The sequence below is a fragment of the Balaenoptera musculus genome, chromosome 5 (genome assembly GCF_009873245.2).
Source record: "Balaenoptera musculus isolate JJ_BM4_2016_0621 chromosome 5, mBalMus1.pri.v3, whole genome shotgun sequence".
Lineage (NCBI taxonomy): Eukaryota > Metazoa > Chordata > Mammalia > Artiodactyla > Balaenopteridae > Balaenoptera > Balaenoptera musculus.
The window spans coordinates 11,598,967-11,619,480 of NC_045789.1; the positions used below are offsets into that span (position 1 = coordinate 11,598,967).

At 35.7% G+C, this 20,514-nt stretch overlaps 1 protein-coding gene across 3 annotated transcripts in view; it reads left to right on the plus strand.

Annotated features, from left to right (window-relative positions):
* CCSER1 (coiled-coil serine rich protein 1) overlaps positions 1 to 20,514 on the plus strand; it is a 1,333,501-nt gene that overhangs the window by 609,668 nt on the left and 703,319 nt on the right. For all 3 annotated transcript variants that reach the window (XM_036852949.1, XM_036852947.1, XM_036852948.1), the window contains one exon: positions 10,475 to 10,558. In XM_036852949.1, the coding sequence (XP_036708844.1) occupies positions 10,475 to 10,558 (84 nt within the window). The remainder of the gene's footprint in view (positions 1 to 10,474; positions 10,559 to 20,514) is intronic.

A 20,514-nucleotide genomic window follows, 5' to 3' on the forward strand; every position in this document is an offset into this window, starting at 1 on the left:
GGAAGTTAAATTATATAGTTGGTCTCAGTACATGGGCATTCAGTGCCTAAGCAACCATTCAAAAGTATATCTAGTCCATAAGTTTTAAAAAGCTGCTTTTCCCAAATTCATGTCTTAAAGACTCCTGTTTAACAATGTATTGTACATATATTGAGTTTTTGAAGATAGCACTGTATATGCTGTTACTATCCATTAGTGCTCTAAAAAAGAACGAAGCATGGCCTTTACTACTTTCCTTAGTACCTGATACTGGTTTATATTCTGTAGCTGTGATCTGTAGCTTCAGCTAATGTTTGTGGCTTTTTTGCAGCTTAGTTTTCTGACCTCCCAGACTGCCTGAAACTACTGCTTAAATTGAATCACATTATCTGTGATTCCTGTACAGTATAACATTGAGGCTCTCTGCTTTTTCTTCTCCCAAGAATTCTACAATTATGCCAGAATTCTTGAAAAAACATCCCTACACCATTACTTATTTCTGTATTCTTTATCATTGTCACAATTCACCCCATAAAATGGGATATTACCATTTTTGAGATCTGCTAATATTAGGGATGTCTCTCTAGTTTTACTGTCTTGAATAACATATACAACTAGAAAAGCTTTCCTCTCCCTTCATCATGCAAAAAATGTATATGTATTGCCAAGCAGTACCCAATATTATTCACACTGTCCTTCCCCTCTGTCTGAAGGTGGCATAAATGTCCAGGGTCCAAGAGCTGTCTCAGGAGGATGGCAAAAGGGTGCCCACTACCTACAGCCAGCTCCTGCCAGCACTATGTTTTATAAGATTTAAAGATTCTTTTGATGGTGGGACCTGACACACTAATGCTCAGATGAAAGACAGACTCTTTGTTACTTACACCTCCAAATGAGAGAAGGCTGCCAGTCAGGGTCATGGAGGATATTGCCCCCTGGGGACCAAGCAACAGCAAATTGGGCAGTTTATAAATGACAAGCAGGATGGGATTAGCTAGGTTTCCAGCACTCCCTGAGGATTGGCCAATTTGAATAATTTCAAGAGCTCTGGGGTGCAGAGACCGTCCCTAGTTTCCTGGTACCTGGCCCGATGGGGTTGGTACCTAATGGCCCTGCAGTGTGAAGACCCAATAAAGGAAGTGTTTGGAGTATGGACTTAATTGAAGAGAACTAACTGGCCTCTCTCTAGCCAAGGCCTTACAACTAAGTCAATATAGCATTTAGAAACAAACAAACAAAACAACTGTATTACGCACTGATAAATGGAATATTTATAAATGGAATGGAATATTTATAAATGGAATATTTCCTGCTATATCAATAAACAAAGAATGTCATAGTCACCAATGATTGCAGCCCTCCAATGTGAGCTGGTGAGCCCTGAGGAAACTCAGGGCTGAAAAGAATACCTGCCATCTAGCGGCCATCAGACTGTAGCCACTCCCTGCGGTGAGCCTTGAGGAAACTCAGGATGTGAAAATACAGGCCCCAGAGAGCTGAGGTGCATGTCAAAGGAATGATTTCAGTGAGCCCAACTCTTGCATCTTTCCATACATAGAAAAGAGCTGAATTCCTTAACTTGAGATGTCTGGTTTTCTTTATTTAACAGTAATCTTTTGATGTTCCCAATTACCTGCTCTTTGTTGCAGAACTCCTATATAGGGGCTTCCCTGGTGGCACAGTGGTTAAGAATCTGCCTGCCAATGCAGGGGACACGGGTTTGAGCCCTGGTCCAGGAAGACCCCACATGCCGCGAAGCAACTAAGCCCGTGCACCACAACTACTGAGCCTGCGCTCTAGAGCCCACAAGCCACAACTACTGAGCCTGCGCCCTAGAGCCCGTGAGCCACAACTACTGAGCTTGCGCTCTAGAGCCCGTGAGCCACAACTACTGAGCCTGCGCTCTAGAGCCCGCGAGCCACAACTGCTGAGCCTGCGCTCTAGAGCCCGTGCTCCACAACAAGAGAAGCCACCGCAATGAGAAGCCCGAGCACCACAACAAAGAGTAGCCCCTGCTCACCGCAACTAGAGAAAGCCCGCGTGCAGCAACGAAGATGCAACACAGCCACAAATAAATAAAATAAAATATTAAAAAAAAAACAAAAAAACAACTCCTGTGTATCCTGGCTCCTCCCCTCGCCTCCTAGGAGCAGTTTCTCAGAGTTATCTGAAACGCTGTCTCCTGGGCTGCAGTCCTCATTTTGCCCCAAATAAAGCTAACTCACAACTCTCATGTTGTGCATATATATATATATTTTTAAGTCAACAGCACTTATAGGTGAGGAATGGGGTGTGTTTGATGTCTTTGATTACTTTGGTTCCTAGCAGCTAAAGTTCATAGCTTTGTTCACACATAATTCTCTTAGTTTATTCAGGGTATTGAGAGATAAGATGTCCCCTACTCCTCACATAAAACATGAAAAGTAAGTAAGCATGCCTTCATAATAGAAAGGAACTTTTAACAGGCTGTTTTTAGCCTTTTCATTTTCTTTTTTTTCTTGTATAGTCTACATTGTGGGAAGGGTCACTTAAAACAATTGCTTACCTTCTTTAAGAAATACAAGTACAATGTGACAAGCGTGTCTGTCTTCCGTGAGGAGAAAAAAATGCTGGCAATTTTTTGATAATCGACCTCTTAAAGATACTTATTTCCCCAAGACTTTTGTATCAAACAAGTAAATGGGACAAATTAATATTACTTTATCACTTGTTGACTTTCTCTGTTGAGAAGCTCATTGTTGGTGAGTTTGTAAAGACATTTACGTCTTAAGTATAATTTGTAATTGATGTTGGTGAAACCCATGGGGTTAGGAGATCAGGAAACTAATTTGTCATGCCTACTAACTCACTAAGACACTGAGAAATTTTTCATCCTTCTACCTGCAAAATACTATCATTTGAAGAAGGCTTTAGAAAATGAAATACAAATGTTTGTCTTTTTAATTTTCACCAAGAATGCTTTATGAAATGAAGAACAGAATAGTGAAAACTTTGAGTAAATATTTTTTGTCAGGATTATGACTTAACACTCTCTGTCTACTTACTGTATAGAAAAAATTATGTAAGATGTAGAACATTATATTAGAAGAGTTATGCAACCCAAGTTTTTCTTATTAATACAAGAAGTGAATCTAAGCAGACTCTAACAACTTGGAAAAGACAAGGCCATAGTCTCATGGAACCGTTTTAACATCTTAGCAAATTTCTCAGTGGAGGCTACTGTTTTTGTTTTTTTGTTTTATTTATTTATGTATTTATTTATTTATGGCTGTGTTGGGTCTTCGTTGCTGCGCGTGGGCTTTCTCTAGTTACGGTGAGCGGGGGCTACTTTTCATTGCAGTGCACGGACTTCTCATTGCAGTGGCTTCTCTCATTGCAGAGCATAGGCTCTAGGTGCGTGGGCTTTAGTAGTTGTGGCACGCGGGCTCAGTAGTTGTGACTCACGGGCTCTAGAGCGCAGGCTCAGTAGTTGTGGCGCACAGGCTTAGTTGCTCCGCGGCATGTGGGGTCTTCCCAGACCAGGGCTCGAACCCGTGTCCCCTGCATTGGCAGGCGGATTCTCAACCACTGCACCACCAGGGAAGCCCTACTGTTTTTAACTATTCCAAAAATTGTCAGAATACAATGAATTTTGTAGAGAGGCTAATGAACATAACTTAAGGGTCTTGGTATTATTATTAATGGTTTCCTTTAATTTGACCTTTGCTACAGTTGTCTTCTCTGCTTCATTTCTATGAATAAACTCCTATTTATCCTAGAAATGTACCATTTTGTTCAATAATTGGTCAAAAAAGATTCTGACAGCAAAACAATTCTGTGCATAGAAGTGTTTTATAAATTATAAAGTCCCTATAAAAATATAAGGATTGTTATCATTATCTTGAGTGATGGGGATCAGTAAGAAGTTTTAGGATTTCCTAAGAGGAACTACTTGCAAATGAAAAGATTATGTTGATATCCATTCTCTTCTTTAATTGCTTGAAAATCATAGCCAATATACCACTGTGTCAAGGGATGATGCTGTTTACTGATTGATTTACATGCTAAAAAATACATTTCTAAGATACTCACTTTGAACACCTATTATGCCTTTTTTTTTTTTTTTTAGTGTAGCCACCAGTTAGATTTTTTTTTTTTTCACACACACACACTGTATTTTATTTTTACAAGAGATAAATAGACTGACACCAAGCATTGTCCATGGATGACCACAACAAAAGCAACAATGATTGCAATTACCAAACATGAAACACACTCATACTATGTCATAATATTGACATTCAGTCCAGTAATCCTCCACTGTAACAGCTCCTTTACTTTGCAGTGAAAATTGATTTGTATATTCTTTGCCTCTGAGTCCTTGTGGGATTTTTTTTTTTTTTTTAATTCAGACAGAAAGTCACAAAAATTATACTCATCCTCATCAGTTCACTCAGTCCCATGTAATTAATTTTTTTTTCATCTTGATTTTTTGTTAGCACTTTTATGAGTTCATCAGTTTTTCATTAGAGTTCTGAAAATGCTTATTCATTCAGTTAAGCAGTACAGTCAGTTACCAGAAACCTGTACTTGTTAGAGTCTTTTCCATGAATTTCTTGAAGATGAAACCCTTTTATAGGAACATATTTGCCAAAGCATCAGAGTACACCCAGAACTGTCTGTAAATGACAAAAGACTTAAAAATGACCACAGTTAAAGATTTGATGAAAGCTCATAATAATGCAGTTGACAAGAAAATTAGTTATTTCTGAGATATACATTTTAAAGTAATAACTAGGATTATTACTTATAACATTATACCAGAACATATAAGATTTTTTAGAAATTTCATGTAATGTCTGAAACATTTATATTAACATATTTCTGTACATATTTCCATACAAATACAAATATAAGATTTTTATAAATTTCATGTAATGTCTGAAACATTTATATTAACATATTTCCATGCATATTTCAATACAAATACAAATATAAGATTTTTAGAAATTTCATGTAATGTTTGAAACATTTATATTAACATATTTCCATACAAATAACCCAATGAAAGTTTAGTATTAGTTGTTTTGTTTGTTAGTTAGTATTAGTTGTTTGTTAGTATTTGTTGTAGTATTTGTTAGTATTAGTTAGTATTTGTTTGTTAGTATTAGTTGTTTTGTTTGTTTGTTTTTAACAATGTTAAAATGGAATGTTAGTTCATCTCTTAAGTCTGATTTTATAAAATCAAATCTAAAATCTTTTTTAATTGAATGTTTGTAAAAAGAAAATTTTGTAGTATTATGTAGCAGTTATTGATACTGAAATGATTTATAAAATATTTTTTAAGTTATTTTAAACTAAATAATAGAGAATTAGAGTGATGTTTTTATTAACTTTGTTTTCAATGTTTGAAAGGCAGGTTCTCTTATGGCCCTGTATATATGATTATATGCCTGCACTATTTAACTAGCTATCCAGGTGTTGCAGATAACATGCTGCTTTAAAGTTAACATAAGAATTACATGAGGTCAGTTATTTAGGTAGAGCTGCAAAATACATTGTGTTTTCCAATCTCTGCCCTGTTGTCCACTCCTACCATATTCCTATTTATTTTTTCTCTTTTTTCACTTGTTCATAACAGTCTGTCCTTGTTTACTCTGATAGAATTGTCTGTTTCCTTTATTTTTTAATCCTTTGACATTTCCATTTACAAGAATGAGGAAACAGCTTGTAAGTCATAAAGTAAAGCCCTCCAGAGAGGACCAGAAGTCTATAAATAGAAAGAGAGTCATAATGACTCAGTACCAATTCTGATATGTTTTTGTAACTAGCAGCCAAGAACTATGTTCATAATTTTACCTGAAGAATTATGTGGAGGTTTGTGAGTTTGAAATTATTATATGATTTTTTAATCTGCATTTCTAATTTCAGCATAAGATCATTTTCAAGGTGATTTACAGTCTCCACTTGCCTTTAATTTCTTGGCACTTGATTTCTGTTCATACAAGTCTTAAAGAAGGAGGTGATTCTAATTCAGGCAAAAATAAATTATGGAATATATGGGACTGGAGTCAGCTAACTGAATTTGGGACAAATTAACCAAATATTCATGTATCTAGATCTAACTTTCCAAATTTAGAAAATAAAAGTAGAATAAGATAATTTTTAAGGGACTTTTATATTTGTATTTCTGATTCTCCAGTAGGTTATATAATGAAAATATAAATATTCCTTTTACACATTGAAATGAGCTATTTTAAAAATTAGCTTATTTTTTTTTTGGAGTTATCAGACATATATTGTAAAGTAAATAGACTTAGTATTAAAGAACTATAAATTAATTATTGAGAAGTTTTTTTTTTCACACACACACACTGTATTTTATTTTTACAAGAGATAAATATACTGACACCAAGCATTGTACATGGATGACCACAACAAAAGCAACAATGATTGCAATTACCAAACATGAAACACACTCATATTATGTCATAATATTGACACTCAATCCAGTAATCCTCCACTGTAACTAGCTTATATATTTTTATACAACTATAATGAGTCATAATTTACAGTAATTCTAACAATTTGCATTTTGTCCATATGTTCTGGTGATCTCTATAACAAATCGTCTCAAAACGTAATGGCTTAAAACTATACTTTTATTGTGTTCACAATTTTTTAAGTCAGGAATTTGGGAATGATTCAACTCAGGCAGTTATGGTGAGATATTGGCTGGGGCTTTGGTCACCTAAAGACTCCACTGGGCTAGATATTCAAGATGGCTCACTCTCATGGCTGGCAATTGATTGTGAGTTTCCTTAAGAGGCTGTCAGAGGAAGTGAAATGTACCTTGTATTTCTCAGCATGACTGCCGTGTTCTTTCTGCAAGGGAGGAACCTGAGAGGAGCATTCTAAGAGACCAGTCCTGGAAACTGAAATCTGATCTAGCACTGAGAATCACTCAATTACTTCCATTGTATTCACTTGGTCAAGCAAGGCTATAAGACCAACCCAGATCCAAGGAGAGAGCATTACATTCCATCTTTCATTAGGAATAGTAGCAAAGGATTTGTAGCCACCTTTAATCTACCATACTATGAGTTCCATATTTATGAGTAATTATCAAATTAGGAAATATAGAATTGAATTTTAGTCCTAGAATTAATTATACTTGACTGAGAAACAGAGGATGCCATAATTATTCAATTATATATTTTCATAAGTAATATGCATTTAAATAAGCACAAGGTTAAATTGCTTACATTAGCCTAAGGGTTAATGGAATAACCTTATTTTAAAAACCAAGATACTAAAATCCTGTTCATTCTACACATCAATAGGATTTCTAACTCAATAGATCATCCTATCAAGGATGTCCGAGAATTTTGCAAATATATTGAGGAAATATCGATTCATCTGAGAGTAGCCTTCATTTTAGTAAGCATTGTTTAAGGGTTTTCATCTTGTGTGTTAGACAGATACTTCTATGAATTTTGCCACATGTACATATAACAACTAAAAACAAAACTCTAGGTAACTATGATTCATTTGCAAAGTCATTCATAGAGAAGGATTTTATAAATTTGCTTCTGATGACATACAATGAATACTTAATATGTTATTCCATAAATAAGTGCAAATGATATATTAGCACCTATCTGGTTTAAAGCTGTGAGAGTAAAAACTTCTTGAAAAAGCTTCCCAGGGAAAAAAATCAGAGAATTGTGTAAAGTGAGCATGATTTTGGAAAACCAAGTTTCTTTACAGTTCCTATTAGCCACAATATAGGTAAATCTTCACTTTAAATGAATTCATTGACAAAATATTAATTAATTCATATACAAAAATGTTGCTGCTAATTATTCAACAAAAAAACTGTTGGAGTAGATTCTGGCTGAGGCTCAAATCCCCTTTCAATAAAGGACTCACTACCCAGCTGAAAGTCCTATCGTTAGCTGACTGTCTTCAGCTGAAGTCAAGCTCATCGCTTGGTAGTGTGAGACAATGAATAACATGACAGCAGCTGAGATCTAGTTCTTGAGGCAGCTCCCAACCAATGACTGAACAGGGAGTGGTACAAGAGCCTACCCACTTTCCCTCCACACGGGATTCCTCTCTTAGGCAGTCTTGGCGCTGGAGCTCCTCGTTTAGCTGGTAGAGGATTTGTCAGGTATGAATCATGGTCTACTGTTCCTCTGCCCAATTCTGATTCTTCTTTTCTTTTCACATGGACTTATTCTTTAATAAACCTTTTGTACTCATAACTCTACCTCAATATTTGTTTCCTAGAGAGAATGTGACAATATTTTATGAAGGGAGTTAGTTTTTCTTAAGTGGGGTGTTACACAAGACTGGGAATATAAGCAGTGATCCTGTAGAGTTTTTGTCATCAGATAGTTTATAGTCTGGTGTTATCAACCTCCATGATAATGTCCATGGGGCTCAAAGAAGTTAATTAACTAGCACAAAGCCGCAGAGAGGGTTCATGGTAGTACCAAGGGTTTGACCTTAGATGTCTCTGATTCGAAGGGACATGATGATTTTCTTACCTACCTTTTAAGCCTGCAAACTTTTTCTTTGTATTATGGAGCAGGCTAAGCTTTTTTACCATTAACATTGTAACATGTAATATTTAGAATCTATGAAAATAAATATTAAAATGTTGGGTATAAACTCTACCTATGAAAGCCCATGATTTAGGGAAGAAACAGGACTACTATGAAATAAAAGGAACAGACAGAGATAATTAGTATCTCCCAATCAGCTGGCTGTCAGCAAATGAAAGGAGATATTAGTAAATTTGAATCATATGTTCTCTATTGCTTATAATAGAAACAAATTAACACCATGAGAACCAGAATAAACAAATACTCTGTTTGTTCTAATCCATTAGCTGTTTTCTTCCTTGCCAGCTCAGGTAAGGTTAACAGATTCAGAAAAAGTGGGAATTCTCTTGTTTATACTGTTTATCTGCTAAGTTATAGGAAGCAAACGTGGATTTGAACATCTTCTGTGTGCCAGTTACAATGCTTGGTGCTGGTAATATGCTAATGAAATAGTCTATCTGCTCAAGTGGATTAGGGAAACTAGTCTAATGAGGGAAGGAAACAAGCAAACAACACTTGAAGTATTAGTACTGTATGAAATGACGTATGACTTAGACGCCATGGAGTGTGCCGTCACCCTCAAGGGAAACATAACTCAGCCAACAAGGGAAGGCTCCCTGCTGGAATAAGGAATAATGCTTGAAATGCCTCCTAGATCATGAGAAATTGTGGGAGATGGAGAGATGCAGTGTAACCCAGAGATGTGCATGTGTAAAACAAGGAGACATGAAGCAACATTCTGCAGCTCGATTCCGTAGGAATGAGCCCCGGTTGTAAGAAAGTTGGAAATGAAAAACTGACACTCCAGAAATATGCAAGTAGCTGAGAATGAAAGGCACCATATGCTATGCTAAAGAGTTTTGACTTTTTTTTTTTTTCCCCTAAAGTGATTAGCTGTTACATTAAGAAATGATGTAATTAATTCCCAGTTAGGAAAATATCTCTGGCAGATAGGGCAGGTGGTAGACATAGAACCAGTTCAGAGACTTAACTGCAGTAAGTCAGATAAGAAGCAATGGATACCCAGAGTAAGTCCATGAGGAGTAGAAAAGAGTGAGTTCAAGAAATACCAAGGAAACAGATCAAAGAATTGGGTACCAGATTGGGTTCAGAGTGAGTGTGAGCTGAGAGTATGGGATGCTTTTCTAGCTATTTTAGGAAATAAGATAATGAGAGAAATAACTAGAAATGATTTTTGAAGTAGGAAAAGATGTTGAGATGAAGTTTGAGTTGGAATGTCCATGGGAAAATGCTGAGTATATGCTCAGGAAGTAGTTCTTTTTGTGGGTTGAAGCTTGGAAGATAAGTCTAGATTAAGCATTTGTTAAGTGAGAGTTTCCAGCGTAGAGTAATAGAGGTCATGGATGTGGATGTATTGTGTACATGGGGACTGTAGCTGAATGTTCATGCAGAGTGACAAGGTTAAATACCCAAAGACAGAGCTCTAGTGAAAGGGACAAATGTTACAGAGATATCATTAAAAATAAAGACTATAACATGCCATTCATTTGAGAATTAATATTTAATTATAACAGGAACAAATGGTAGGTAAACTATCTCTTGAAGTATAATTATTTTTATTCCACTGGTTATGTATGCACAGGAGTGGGAGGACAGAATTTAGGATGAATCCCTGATTTCTGTCTTAGACAACTAAATGAACAAAGAGAAATCAAAAGAAAAGGCTATCAGAAAAAACGTATGTGTATATATCATATATAGCATAGTATCTTTGGATACATTAATTTGTTTTGCAACATAGAGTATATTATGAAAAATATCAGACTGTAGAGGAAATTTCAGTTTTATTAGTCATATGCAATTATCTCCCACTGCATGCAGCTAACTTATCAAGAGCAAAGTGAAAGGTCTAAGCATATTATGCCATCTCTTTGATGTTTTTATAGGATATAATGAAAGATGAAAGCTCAATGCTGAAGCTGCAGCTGAAAGAGAAGGACGAACTAATTTCCCAACTTCAGGAAGAACTGGTAAGTGTGAACAATATTTGGCCCACGGGTGTATTTTCCTTGCAAGGTTATTTGCTATAAACCTTACAACTTATTAACACTTAAATTATTAGTGATTTATAAACTGTTAGTGATTCAATCTGATTATCAATTTTATAATCCTACAGTAATGAAGATTTGACAGTCTGAACAAGAGAATGTTTTATAATATGTATTGAACTTTACATAATTCCAGAAACAGATTACTGACCCAGGATTAGGCATTTCAGTTGTACCTATCAAAAATCTTGAAGGCTAAGGCCACATTTTATTTTGTAAAGTGTAAGATTTAACTCCATACTGCCATACCTAGAGACACAATCATGTAATATGAAGCAAGATACTCAATAATTTTGCTAACAAAAGCAAATTTTACTTTTACATAAAGGTACCAAAAATGCATTAGCCTAATGAGATGTTTTATTAATAGATATTCTATAAATCCCAAATTATCTTAAAATTATACAAAAATATGAAATGTATAGTTCATGTTTTCAGGCTGTTTTTTTAGATACGACATCATAAATGTATTAAATCATACTTTCATAACATGAAAACACATTTGGTAGGTAACAAGAGTAGCAGTGGGCATTACTGTTTAAAGAATGTGTTCTCAACGTATATATACATATATATTTGAATAGTATTTTGCAATATAACACATTTGATCTGGATAGAAATAAAAAATGAGTTTTCCAAAACAAAAATGAGGAAGTAATGAGATATTAAAAAAAAATTAATCATTCTTAAGAATACCAATAAAATAAAGACATACTATACAATAAGAGGCCCTGACTCATTATCAAGATCAAAAATCAAGCCCTAGTCAATAATGTTCTTTATGATGATTTCATATTTGACTACATTAACAATGTATTATGTAATTATTAAATAAATGACGAAACAGATTTTATAGACCATCAAGCTTCTGAGAACTTTTCTGAAAACATATTAGTGAGATAGCGTACAAATTTAGAGTCTATTTTATTGACTCTTGACAACTGACAACATTTTTACTGAAACTCGACCTTTAGACTGTGTTTCATGACTGGGTTTGATGCTGATTATTGGTCCCATGAGCATATTATTGTCGCTTTAGAAACCCATTGACCCATATCTATTACTTAAGATAGTAATAGAATTACAGACAAAAGGAACATGTCTTACATTACTGGGAATAACCTATTATAAATAAGTAATTTATTTATAATATGAACTTTATTACTTAAAGAAAACGTGACTATATATAACCGTATAGGTATGTATTATATAATCAAGCTTTATCTTTGAGTTGACTAAAATCATATGTAGATATTTATGAATGGATGCCTAGAATTATTACAGAAAATGTATTCACTTAGCCAGAAAATGCGTATTTTGGATAAGTAACTCAGAAAGAAGTGTTCATTTTTTTCCCCCAACATTAGTTATGATCAGATTTAAAACTTAGCCTATACAAGAAATCAGACCTTCATTTGTTGAATGGAATGAGAAGGAAAATGATTACTTCCAGAGCCAATGTTACATAGCTATAATTAAGATAATTTAGTGCCCCTCCCTCCAAAAAAGTCCTCTGTTGGTTGATCTAGTAAAATGAGATGCAAGTGTTTTCTCTTGCTTGGTTTTTGTTTTGTTTTAAACTTGAATTACCCAAATTGACTTCTTAGCTTCTAAAAATTTCCCAGGTAACAATCAAGGTAGCATTTTAATTTTGTGCTATGTAGTTTGCATAGTCATCTTAAATAGTTCAGCAAAGGAGAGTGTTAACTTTTGAAAATAGTTTGTTTCATTAAAGAAAACTACCTAAAGAAAAAAGTGTATAGGTGATTTACGAATTTAAGGAAGAAGAAACATTGTTAAAAGAAAAAGTCATCATTAAAACTGGACTTGGAGCATGCGCAAGGTGGCAATCACGTAAAAGTCATAGAAACCACTTGGATCCATTGAAAATTAGGTCCTAGTATTTCTGATTCTGATAATAAGTAACTTGTGACATTCTGACAAAGTAGACATTAAATTTAACATTTTCAAATTTAGATAGGTAAAGTTTAAATTTCAAAGCATTTTAGGAACCAGTTTCCTGTACCCTGCTATAATCACAATCTGTAAGAATTTAGTTTAGTTTTGTTTATGATGGGTTTCTCATTTCTTAACCACTGCTATTATCATAAGCAGTTTACCTACATACACACTATAAATCAAATTTAGATGCAATTATACCAATAAAGAATTTATATCCAACTTAATAAAGTTATTTTAATATAATTTATTTAGCCTCACTTTGATATTTTCAGTTTAAAAAAGTTAGTGCAGTGTGGGGTTGGTGGCAAAAGAAATGTTTTTATACCACTTAAAAATTTTTTTATTGAGCTAACATTGGTGTATATCATTTTATGTTTCACATGGACAACATTATATTTCTGCTTCTGTACAGACTACAGCGTCCTCCCCACCAAAAATTTAGTTTCCATCTGTCACCATACAGTTGATTCCCTTTCTTCATTTTGCCATCTCCCGGTGCGTCTTCCCCTCTGGTAACCAATACTCTGTACTCTGTATCTATGTATGTTTTTGTTTGGTTTGGGGTGTGTGTGTGTGTGTGTGTGTGTGTGTGTGTGTGTGTTTTGTTTCTTAGTTTTTTGATATTCCACATATGAGTGAAATCATATGGTATTTGTATTCTCCATCTGACTTTTTTTACTTAGCATAATACACTCAAGGTCCATCCATGTTATCATAAATGGCAAGATTTCATCCTTTTTTTTTTTATGGCTGAGTGGTATTCCATTGTGTATAGATACCATATCTTCTCTACTCATTCGTTCATTGATGGACACTTTGTTTCCATATCTTGGCTATTGTGAATAATGCTGCAGTGAACATAGGGGTGAATTTATCTTTTCGAATTAGCATTTTCATATTCTTTGGATAAATACCCAGAAGTGGTGTTAGCAAACTCAGGTTTGGCTGCTCGCCCCTCAAAAGCTGATAATCCAAGGGGCAAGTGTCAATAGAAAGGAAAGGCGTTTTAATCAGAAAAGCCTGCAATCTGGGGAGAATGTGGACTACTTGTCCTGAGACCAACTCCAAATATTCTGCTCAGTCATGACAGTTTTTAAAGGGGAAAAAAGGGGAAGAATCTCAGTGAATCGTTGAGGCAGAAGGTTGGATTCTGCATCATTCTCCCTTGCGTGCAGACTGTCTGACAGTCTTCAGATGTTATCTTGCCTGTGTGATCTGCCTGCAGGATTGCTAAGGGAGCTGAGGCGGGTAGAGAGCTACTCATTTTTTAACTGCTTAATTTTTCATTCTTTTTATCCACGAAAAGAATCAGCAGGCATAGTGTGCATGTAGGAGAGTGTTAAGTCAGGAGTTAGGTTAAATTGCCTACTGATCTCATCCCTATAATTAGGCTCTCTTAAGGTGAGAGGGGAACAGAAATGGGCAAACAGGAAAGGGGCAGAAGAGCTGCTTTCAGTGGGATAATCGGAGCATATGGTAGTTCTATTAACTTTTTGTGGACTCTCCATGCTGTTTTCCATAGTGGCTGCACCCACTTTCATTTCCACCAACAGTGTATGAGAATTTCCTTTTCTCCACATCCGGCCAGCAATGTTGTTTCTTGCCTTTTTGATAGTAACCATTCTAACAGGTGTGAGGTAATAACTCATTGTGGTTTTGATTTGCATTTGCCTAGTATTTGGTGATACTGAACATCTTTTTATGTGCCTATTTGGCCATCTGTATATCTTCTTTGGAGAAATGTCTATTCAGCTTCTCTGCCCATTTTTAAATTGGGCTGTTTTACAATATTGAGTTGTATGCATTCTTTATATATTTTGGATATTAACCCCTTATCAGATATATGATTTGTAAAGATCTTCCCCCATTCAGTAGCTTGTGTTTCATTTTGACAATTTTCCTTTATTGTGCAGGAGATTTTTAGTTTGATGTAGTCCAATTTGCTTATTTATCCTCTTGTTTCTAGATATGTCTCCTCAGGCAAGGGAAAGACATTGCTATGACTAATGTCAGTGTTTTGCTTATGTGTTCTCCTAGGATTTTTATGGTTTTAGGTCTTACATTCAAGTCTTTAATCCACTGTGAGTTGATTTTTGTGTGTGATGTGAGATAGTGGTCTAGTTTCTTTTTTTGTACATGGCTGTTCACTTTTCCTAGTACAATTTGAAGAGACTATCCTTTCTCCATTGTATGTTCTCTGCTCCTCATCATAAATTGTGTCCATATACAGGTGGATTTATTTCTGGGTTCTCAATTCCATTCCATTGATCTATGTATTTGTTTTTCTGCCATCACCATGCTCTTTTGATTACTATGGCTTTGCAGTAGTTTGAAATCAGGAAGTGTGGTAACTCAAGCTTTGTTCTTTATTCTTGGGATTGCTATGGCTATTTGGGGTCTTCTTTGGTTCTGTGTTAATTTTAGAATTTTTTTATATCTGTGAAATGTCTGGGGATTTTGATAGGGATCACATTGAATCTGTAGATTGCTTCAGATTATAGGGACATTTTAACAATGTTAACTTTTCCAATTCATGAACACAGAATATGTTTACATTTGTGTCTTCAATTTCTTTCTTTTAACCTCTTTGGTTAAATTTATTCCTAGGTATAGTATTCTTTTGTTATCTTACATGGGATTGTTTTCTTAATTTCTTTCTGCTAGCTCATTGTTAGCACACACAAGTACAACAGATTTTTATGTTTTTGTACCCTACAATCTTATTGTATTTGTTTATTCCTAACTTTTTTTGTGGAGTCTTTAGGGTTTTCTGTATATAAAAATCATGTCACACACAAATAGTGACAGTTTCACGTCTTCCTTTCTAGTTTGGATGTGTTTTATTTTTCTTGCCTAATCGCTGTGGCTAGATTCAATACTATGTTGAATAAGAGTTAGTGAGAATAGGCATCCTTGGCTTATTCTTGATTTTAGAAAGATAACTTTCAGTTTTTCACCATTGACTGCAATGTTAGCTGTGGGTTTGTCATGTATGGCCTTCATTATGTTGAAGTATCTTCCTTCTATAACCACTTTATTGAAAGTTATTTTTATCATAAATGTGTACTGAATTTTGTCAAATGCTTTTTCTGCATGTATTGAAATGATATGGCTTTTATCTTTTTGTTAATGTACTGTATCATATTAGGTTTTTTGGGGTTTTTTGGTTGTCTTTAGTGGATGTTAACCTACATTTCCAGAATAAATCCCACTTGATCATTGTGTGTTATCATTTTAATGTATTATTGTATTTGGTTTGCTAATATTTTGTTGAGGATTGTTACATCTATGTTCATTGGAGATATTGGCCTGTAATTTTCTTTTTATGTGTCTGAGTTTGATATCATTTGGTAAGATGAGTTAGCATGCATTCCTTTCTCTTCAATGTTTTGGAAGAGTTTGAGAAGGATGAGTATTAAATCTTAATCTTTGGTAGAGTTCAGCTGTGAAGTTGCATAGTCCTGGGCTTTTGTTTTTTGGGAGGTTTTTGATTACAGTTTCAACTTCTGCACTGGTTGTATGATTTGAAGAATATGTCCTTTTATTCTCGGTTGCCTTCTGTATTTCTGGGGTATCTGTTATCATTTCTCCTTTTCTGATTGTATTTATCAGGGCCTTGCTTTTTTCTCAGTGGATCTAGCTAAAGACTTGTAAATTTTGTTTTTCAAAGAACCAGCTCTTAGTCTGAATCTTTTGTATTGTCTTTTTAGTCTCTATTTCATTTATTTCCACTCTATTTATTTCCCTCCTTCCACTGAGTTAGGGCTTCATTTTTTTCTTTTTCTAGTTCCTTTAGGTATAAGATTAGATTGTTTATTTGAGTTTTTTCCTGTTTCTTGAGGAAAGCCTGTCTTGCTATAAACTTCCCTCTTAGTACCACTTTTGCTGCATCTCACAGATTTTGGCATGTTGTTTTCATTTTCATTTGCCTTCAGGTTTTTTTTTTTTAATTTATCCTTTGATTTCTTCATTGACCCAATAGTTGTTCTGTAGCATATTGTTCAGTCTTATTTGTGACTTTTCCAGATTTCTTCTTGTAATTGATTTTTAGTTTCATAGCATTATGATTGGAAAAGATGCTTGATATGATTTCAATATTCTAAATTTATTGACTTGTGTCTCAACATATGGTCTTTCCTTGAAGGTTCCATATAGAGTTGAAGAATGTGTATTCTGCTGCATTTGGCTAGAACGTTCTGTACAAATCTATCAAATCCAATTAGTCTAACATTTCATTTAAGGCTGTTGTTTCCTTGTTGACTGGATGATCTATCCATTCATGTGAGCAGGGTGTTTAAAGTCCCCTACTATTACTGTATTGCTGTAAATTTCTCTCTTTAGGTCTGTTTATAATTGTTTTATATATCTTGATGCTCATATTAAGTACATATATATTAAAAACTGTTACATCTTCTTGATGAATTGTCCCCTTTATGATTATATACTGTCCATCTTTCTCATTACCCTTCTTGTCTTGAAGTATATTTTGTCTGAGTGTGGCTATACTTGCTTTCTTTTGGCTGCCATTTGCTTGGAGTATCATCTTTGATCCTTTCACTTTGAGCCTATGTTTGTCTTTAGAGCTGAGATGTTGCCTGGAGGCAACATATATTTGGATTTTGTTTTTTAATCTATCCAGATGCTCCCTTTTGATGAGTTCAGTTTATTTACATTTAGGGTGATTATTGATGAGGACTTAGTACTGCCATTTTTCTTTTGTTTTCTGGTTGCTCTATATCTCCATTGTTTTTCCTTGTGTTTCTGTAGGACATTTTAGTTTGATGGTTTTCTATGATGTTTTTCTCCATTTTCTTTTGTTTCACGTCTCTGCTCTAGATTTATGTTTTGTAGTTACCAAGAGGTTTGTGTAAAATAGCTCATAGATAGAACAGTCCTTTTTTCTGCTAATAGCATCTTCATTTGCCTCTACAGGTTCCATCCTTTTTCTCTTCCCCTTTTGTGTGTTTGTTGTCTCAAATTATCCTTTTTTATGTTGTGAGTTTGTTACCATATTAAAATAGCTGTTTTTTCCACACTTTTAACCTTTATGCTATAATAAAGTATTAAAAACCTATTCTGATAGAGTTGCAGTTTTCTGATTCTATTACCTTATTCAAAGTTGTGTGTGTGTTTTGTCATCTTGTTTGTGGTAGAAGAGCTCCTTTTGACAGTTATTATAAGGGAGGTTTAGTGGTGAACTCCCTCAGCCTTTGTCTGGGAAGGTCTTTAATTCTCTTTTGTATCTGAATGATAAATTTTCTAGATAGTGTTCTTGGTTGGTAGTTTTTATCTTTCAATATTGAGTATGTCATTCCACTCCCTCCTAGCCTGTGTAGTTTCTGCTGAGAAGTCTGCTGATAGCCTAATGTGGGTACCTTTGTAAGGAACCTTTTTTCCTTTATTCCCTGACTGCCTTTAAAATTCTTTGTCATTGACTTCTGACAGTTTTAATATAATGTGTGTTGGAAAAGGTCTTTTTTGCACTGAGGTAATTAGGTGATCTCTTAGCTTCATGGGCTTGTACATTCAGTTCCTTCACCAGGTTTGGAAAGTCCTTAGCTATTACTTCTTTAAACTCTCTGATCTCTTCTTCTCCCTCTGGGATACCCATTATCCTAATATTTTCCCTTCCTAATAGAGTCAGCGCTTATAGAATTTGCTCATTTTAAAAAAATCTTAATTCTTTCCTCTTCTACTTGTATCATTTCTAGATATCTATCTTCAAGCTTGTGAATACTCTCCTCCATATGGCCTGTTCTATTTCTAGTACTTTCTAATGCATTCTTCATCTCATTTATTGAATTCTTCTGCTCCAGAATTCATTTGGTTACTTCTGACTTTCAGTCTCTTTGGTAAAGTATTCCTTCTCTTCATTAATTTTCTTCCTGAGCTCATTGAACTGCCTTTCTGAGTTTTTTTCTTGTGGCTCATTGAGTTTCTTCCTGAAAGCTATTCTGAATTCAATCAATTAGATTACAGTATTCCATGCCTTTAAGTTTGGTTTCTGTAGAATTGTCACTTTGATTTTTGTTGTACAGTGTTACTGTGGTTCTTCAAGGAGCTTGAGTTCTTACTCTGCCAGCATTTCTGTAGTAGCAGACACCTTTCTTTAGGTAAAGCTGGGTGTGTTTTTTTTTTTTTTTAATTGTTTCTAATGATACAACAGGTTAGAAATTAGAGGCCTTTCTTATTTTTCAGTAAGTGGCACTAGAGCACAAGCTGCTTTGGTTTCTGTTACCCGAGCTGCCTCTGGTTATCTATGAGAATGGGTACTTACACCCTCCACCATGTTTGTCAGAAGTGTCACCCAGTGCCCTCAGTATTATTATTCGCGTCTCTGTGGGCATTGCTACCTTGCTGTTGCGGTGCTACTGGTGCCAATATCTGGGGCACTGGGGTGGTGGGCTCTTCTGTTGCGTCTGAATCGCAGGCTTTGATGCCTCATGGGGAGGAGGTGAGTTGGGGGAAGAACCCAGATCACATGGGTGCCTCTGTCATGTCTGGTATCGTCAGGCTCAGGGGCTCTGCTGCTGCGGGCAGGGGGGTTGGGAGGCCAGAGTCGTGGGCACTTCTCTGGCTAAAGGGATGGGGCCCCAGCCTTGCTGCTGCTACTGCCCAGTTACCTGTGGTGACTGGAGCCACTGGGGCCAGGAGGACGGAGTCTTGTCCCCTGTCTCCCCTACTGCTACCAGCTTCTCTGGGGCTGTGGGCTCAGGCACCATCTCCAGTGTTCCCCGGGTCCCACCACCTCTGTGTTCCAGACCACCCACCTTTAGGGGTACAGATGTGTGTAATGATCTGGCCTCCTGTTTGTGTTGGGCGGAGGTACGTTTTGAGTTATGGGTGTTTTACTGACTGTAGATTAAAGGGAAGAAACCAAAAAAAACTTGCTTCATCACAATGATGACATTACTCCAAAAGAGATGTTTTTAAAGGCAAGATCTTTGGTTAATTTTTTATCTTGTAGAGCAGGGTTCCTCAACACCACTGTTGACATTTGGGTCAGATTGTGCTTTATAACCGGTCCTGTGCAATGTCAGATATTTAGCAGCATGCCTGACCTCTCCCCTCTAGATGTCAGTAGTACCCTCCAGGCAATGCCAAACGTCCCTGGAGGCAGATTTGCCCCCAGTTGAAAACCATTGCTTTAGAGGTATATTATACTACCGTCCCCAGTTAAATTGTATGATATTGGATCAACATCTATCTGTTGGTACTCAGTAAAAAGTTCTGCAGAAGGGCTGGATCTCTCTTTTACTATCATATAAATAGCTATTTGAATGCTGTTTTAGGCCACTAGGGCTGCCATAACAAAATACCATAGACTGGGTAGCTTAAACAGAAATTTATTTTCTCACAGTCCTGGAAGCTAGAAGTCCAAGATCAGAGTGCCAGCATGGCTGGGTTCTGGTGAAAGCTCTTTTTGGCTTACGGATGGCTTCTAGCTGTGTGCTCGTGTGGTTTCTGCTGAGTGCATGTGCATGGAGATGAGGAGAGGGAGAAAGGGGGTGTAAGTTTTGTTTCTTCTTATAAGGGCACTAATCCCATCGTGAGGACCCAGCCCTCATGACCTCATCTAAGCTCGCGCATCTCCCAAAGACCCCTATCTCCAAATACCATCGCATTGGGTGTTAGGGCTTCACCATAAACTTGGGAGAGATGCCATTTAGTCCATAGCACATACTGTTCATGTTCATTCCTATTTAATATTAGCAAGTAAAAATGTGGACAAAGATGTCTATTATTTTTCAAGCATTAAACGTGCATTTCAAACATCATTCTTTCTCTACTGTGTGACCTCAGAATTATTACCTTGGTTCTTTTCTTTCTTGCTGGGTAGGTAGACTTTACAAAGCACAAATATACTTAGAAACTCAATTTTTAGATTATATATTGATATTAGAGCATATTATCTA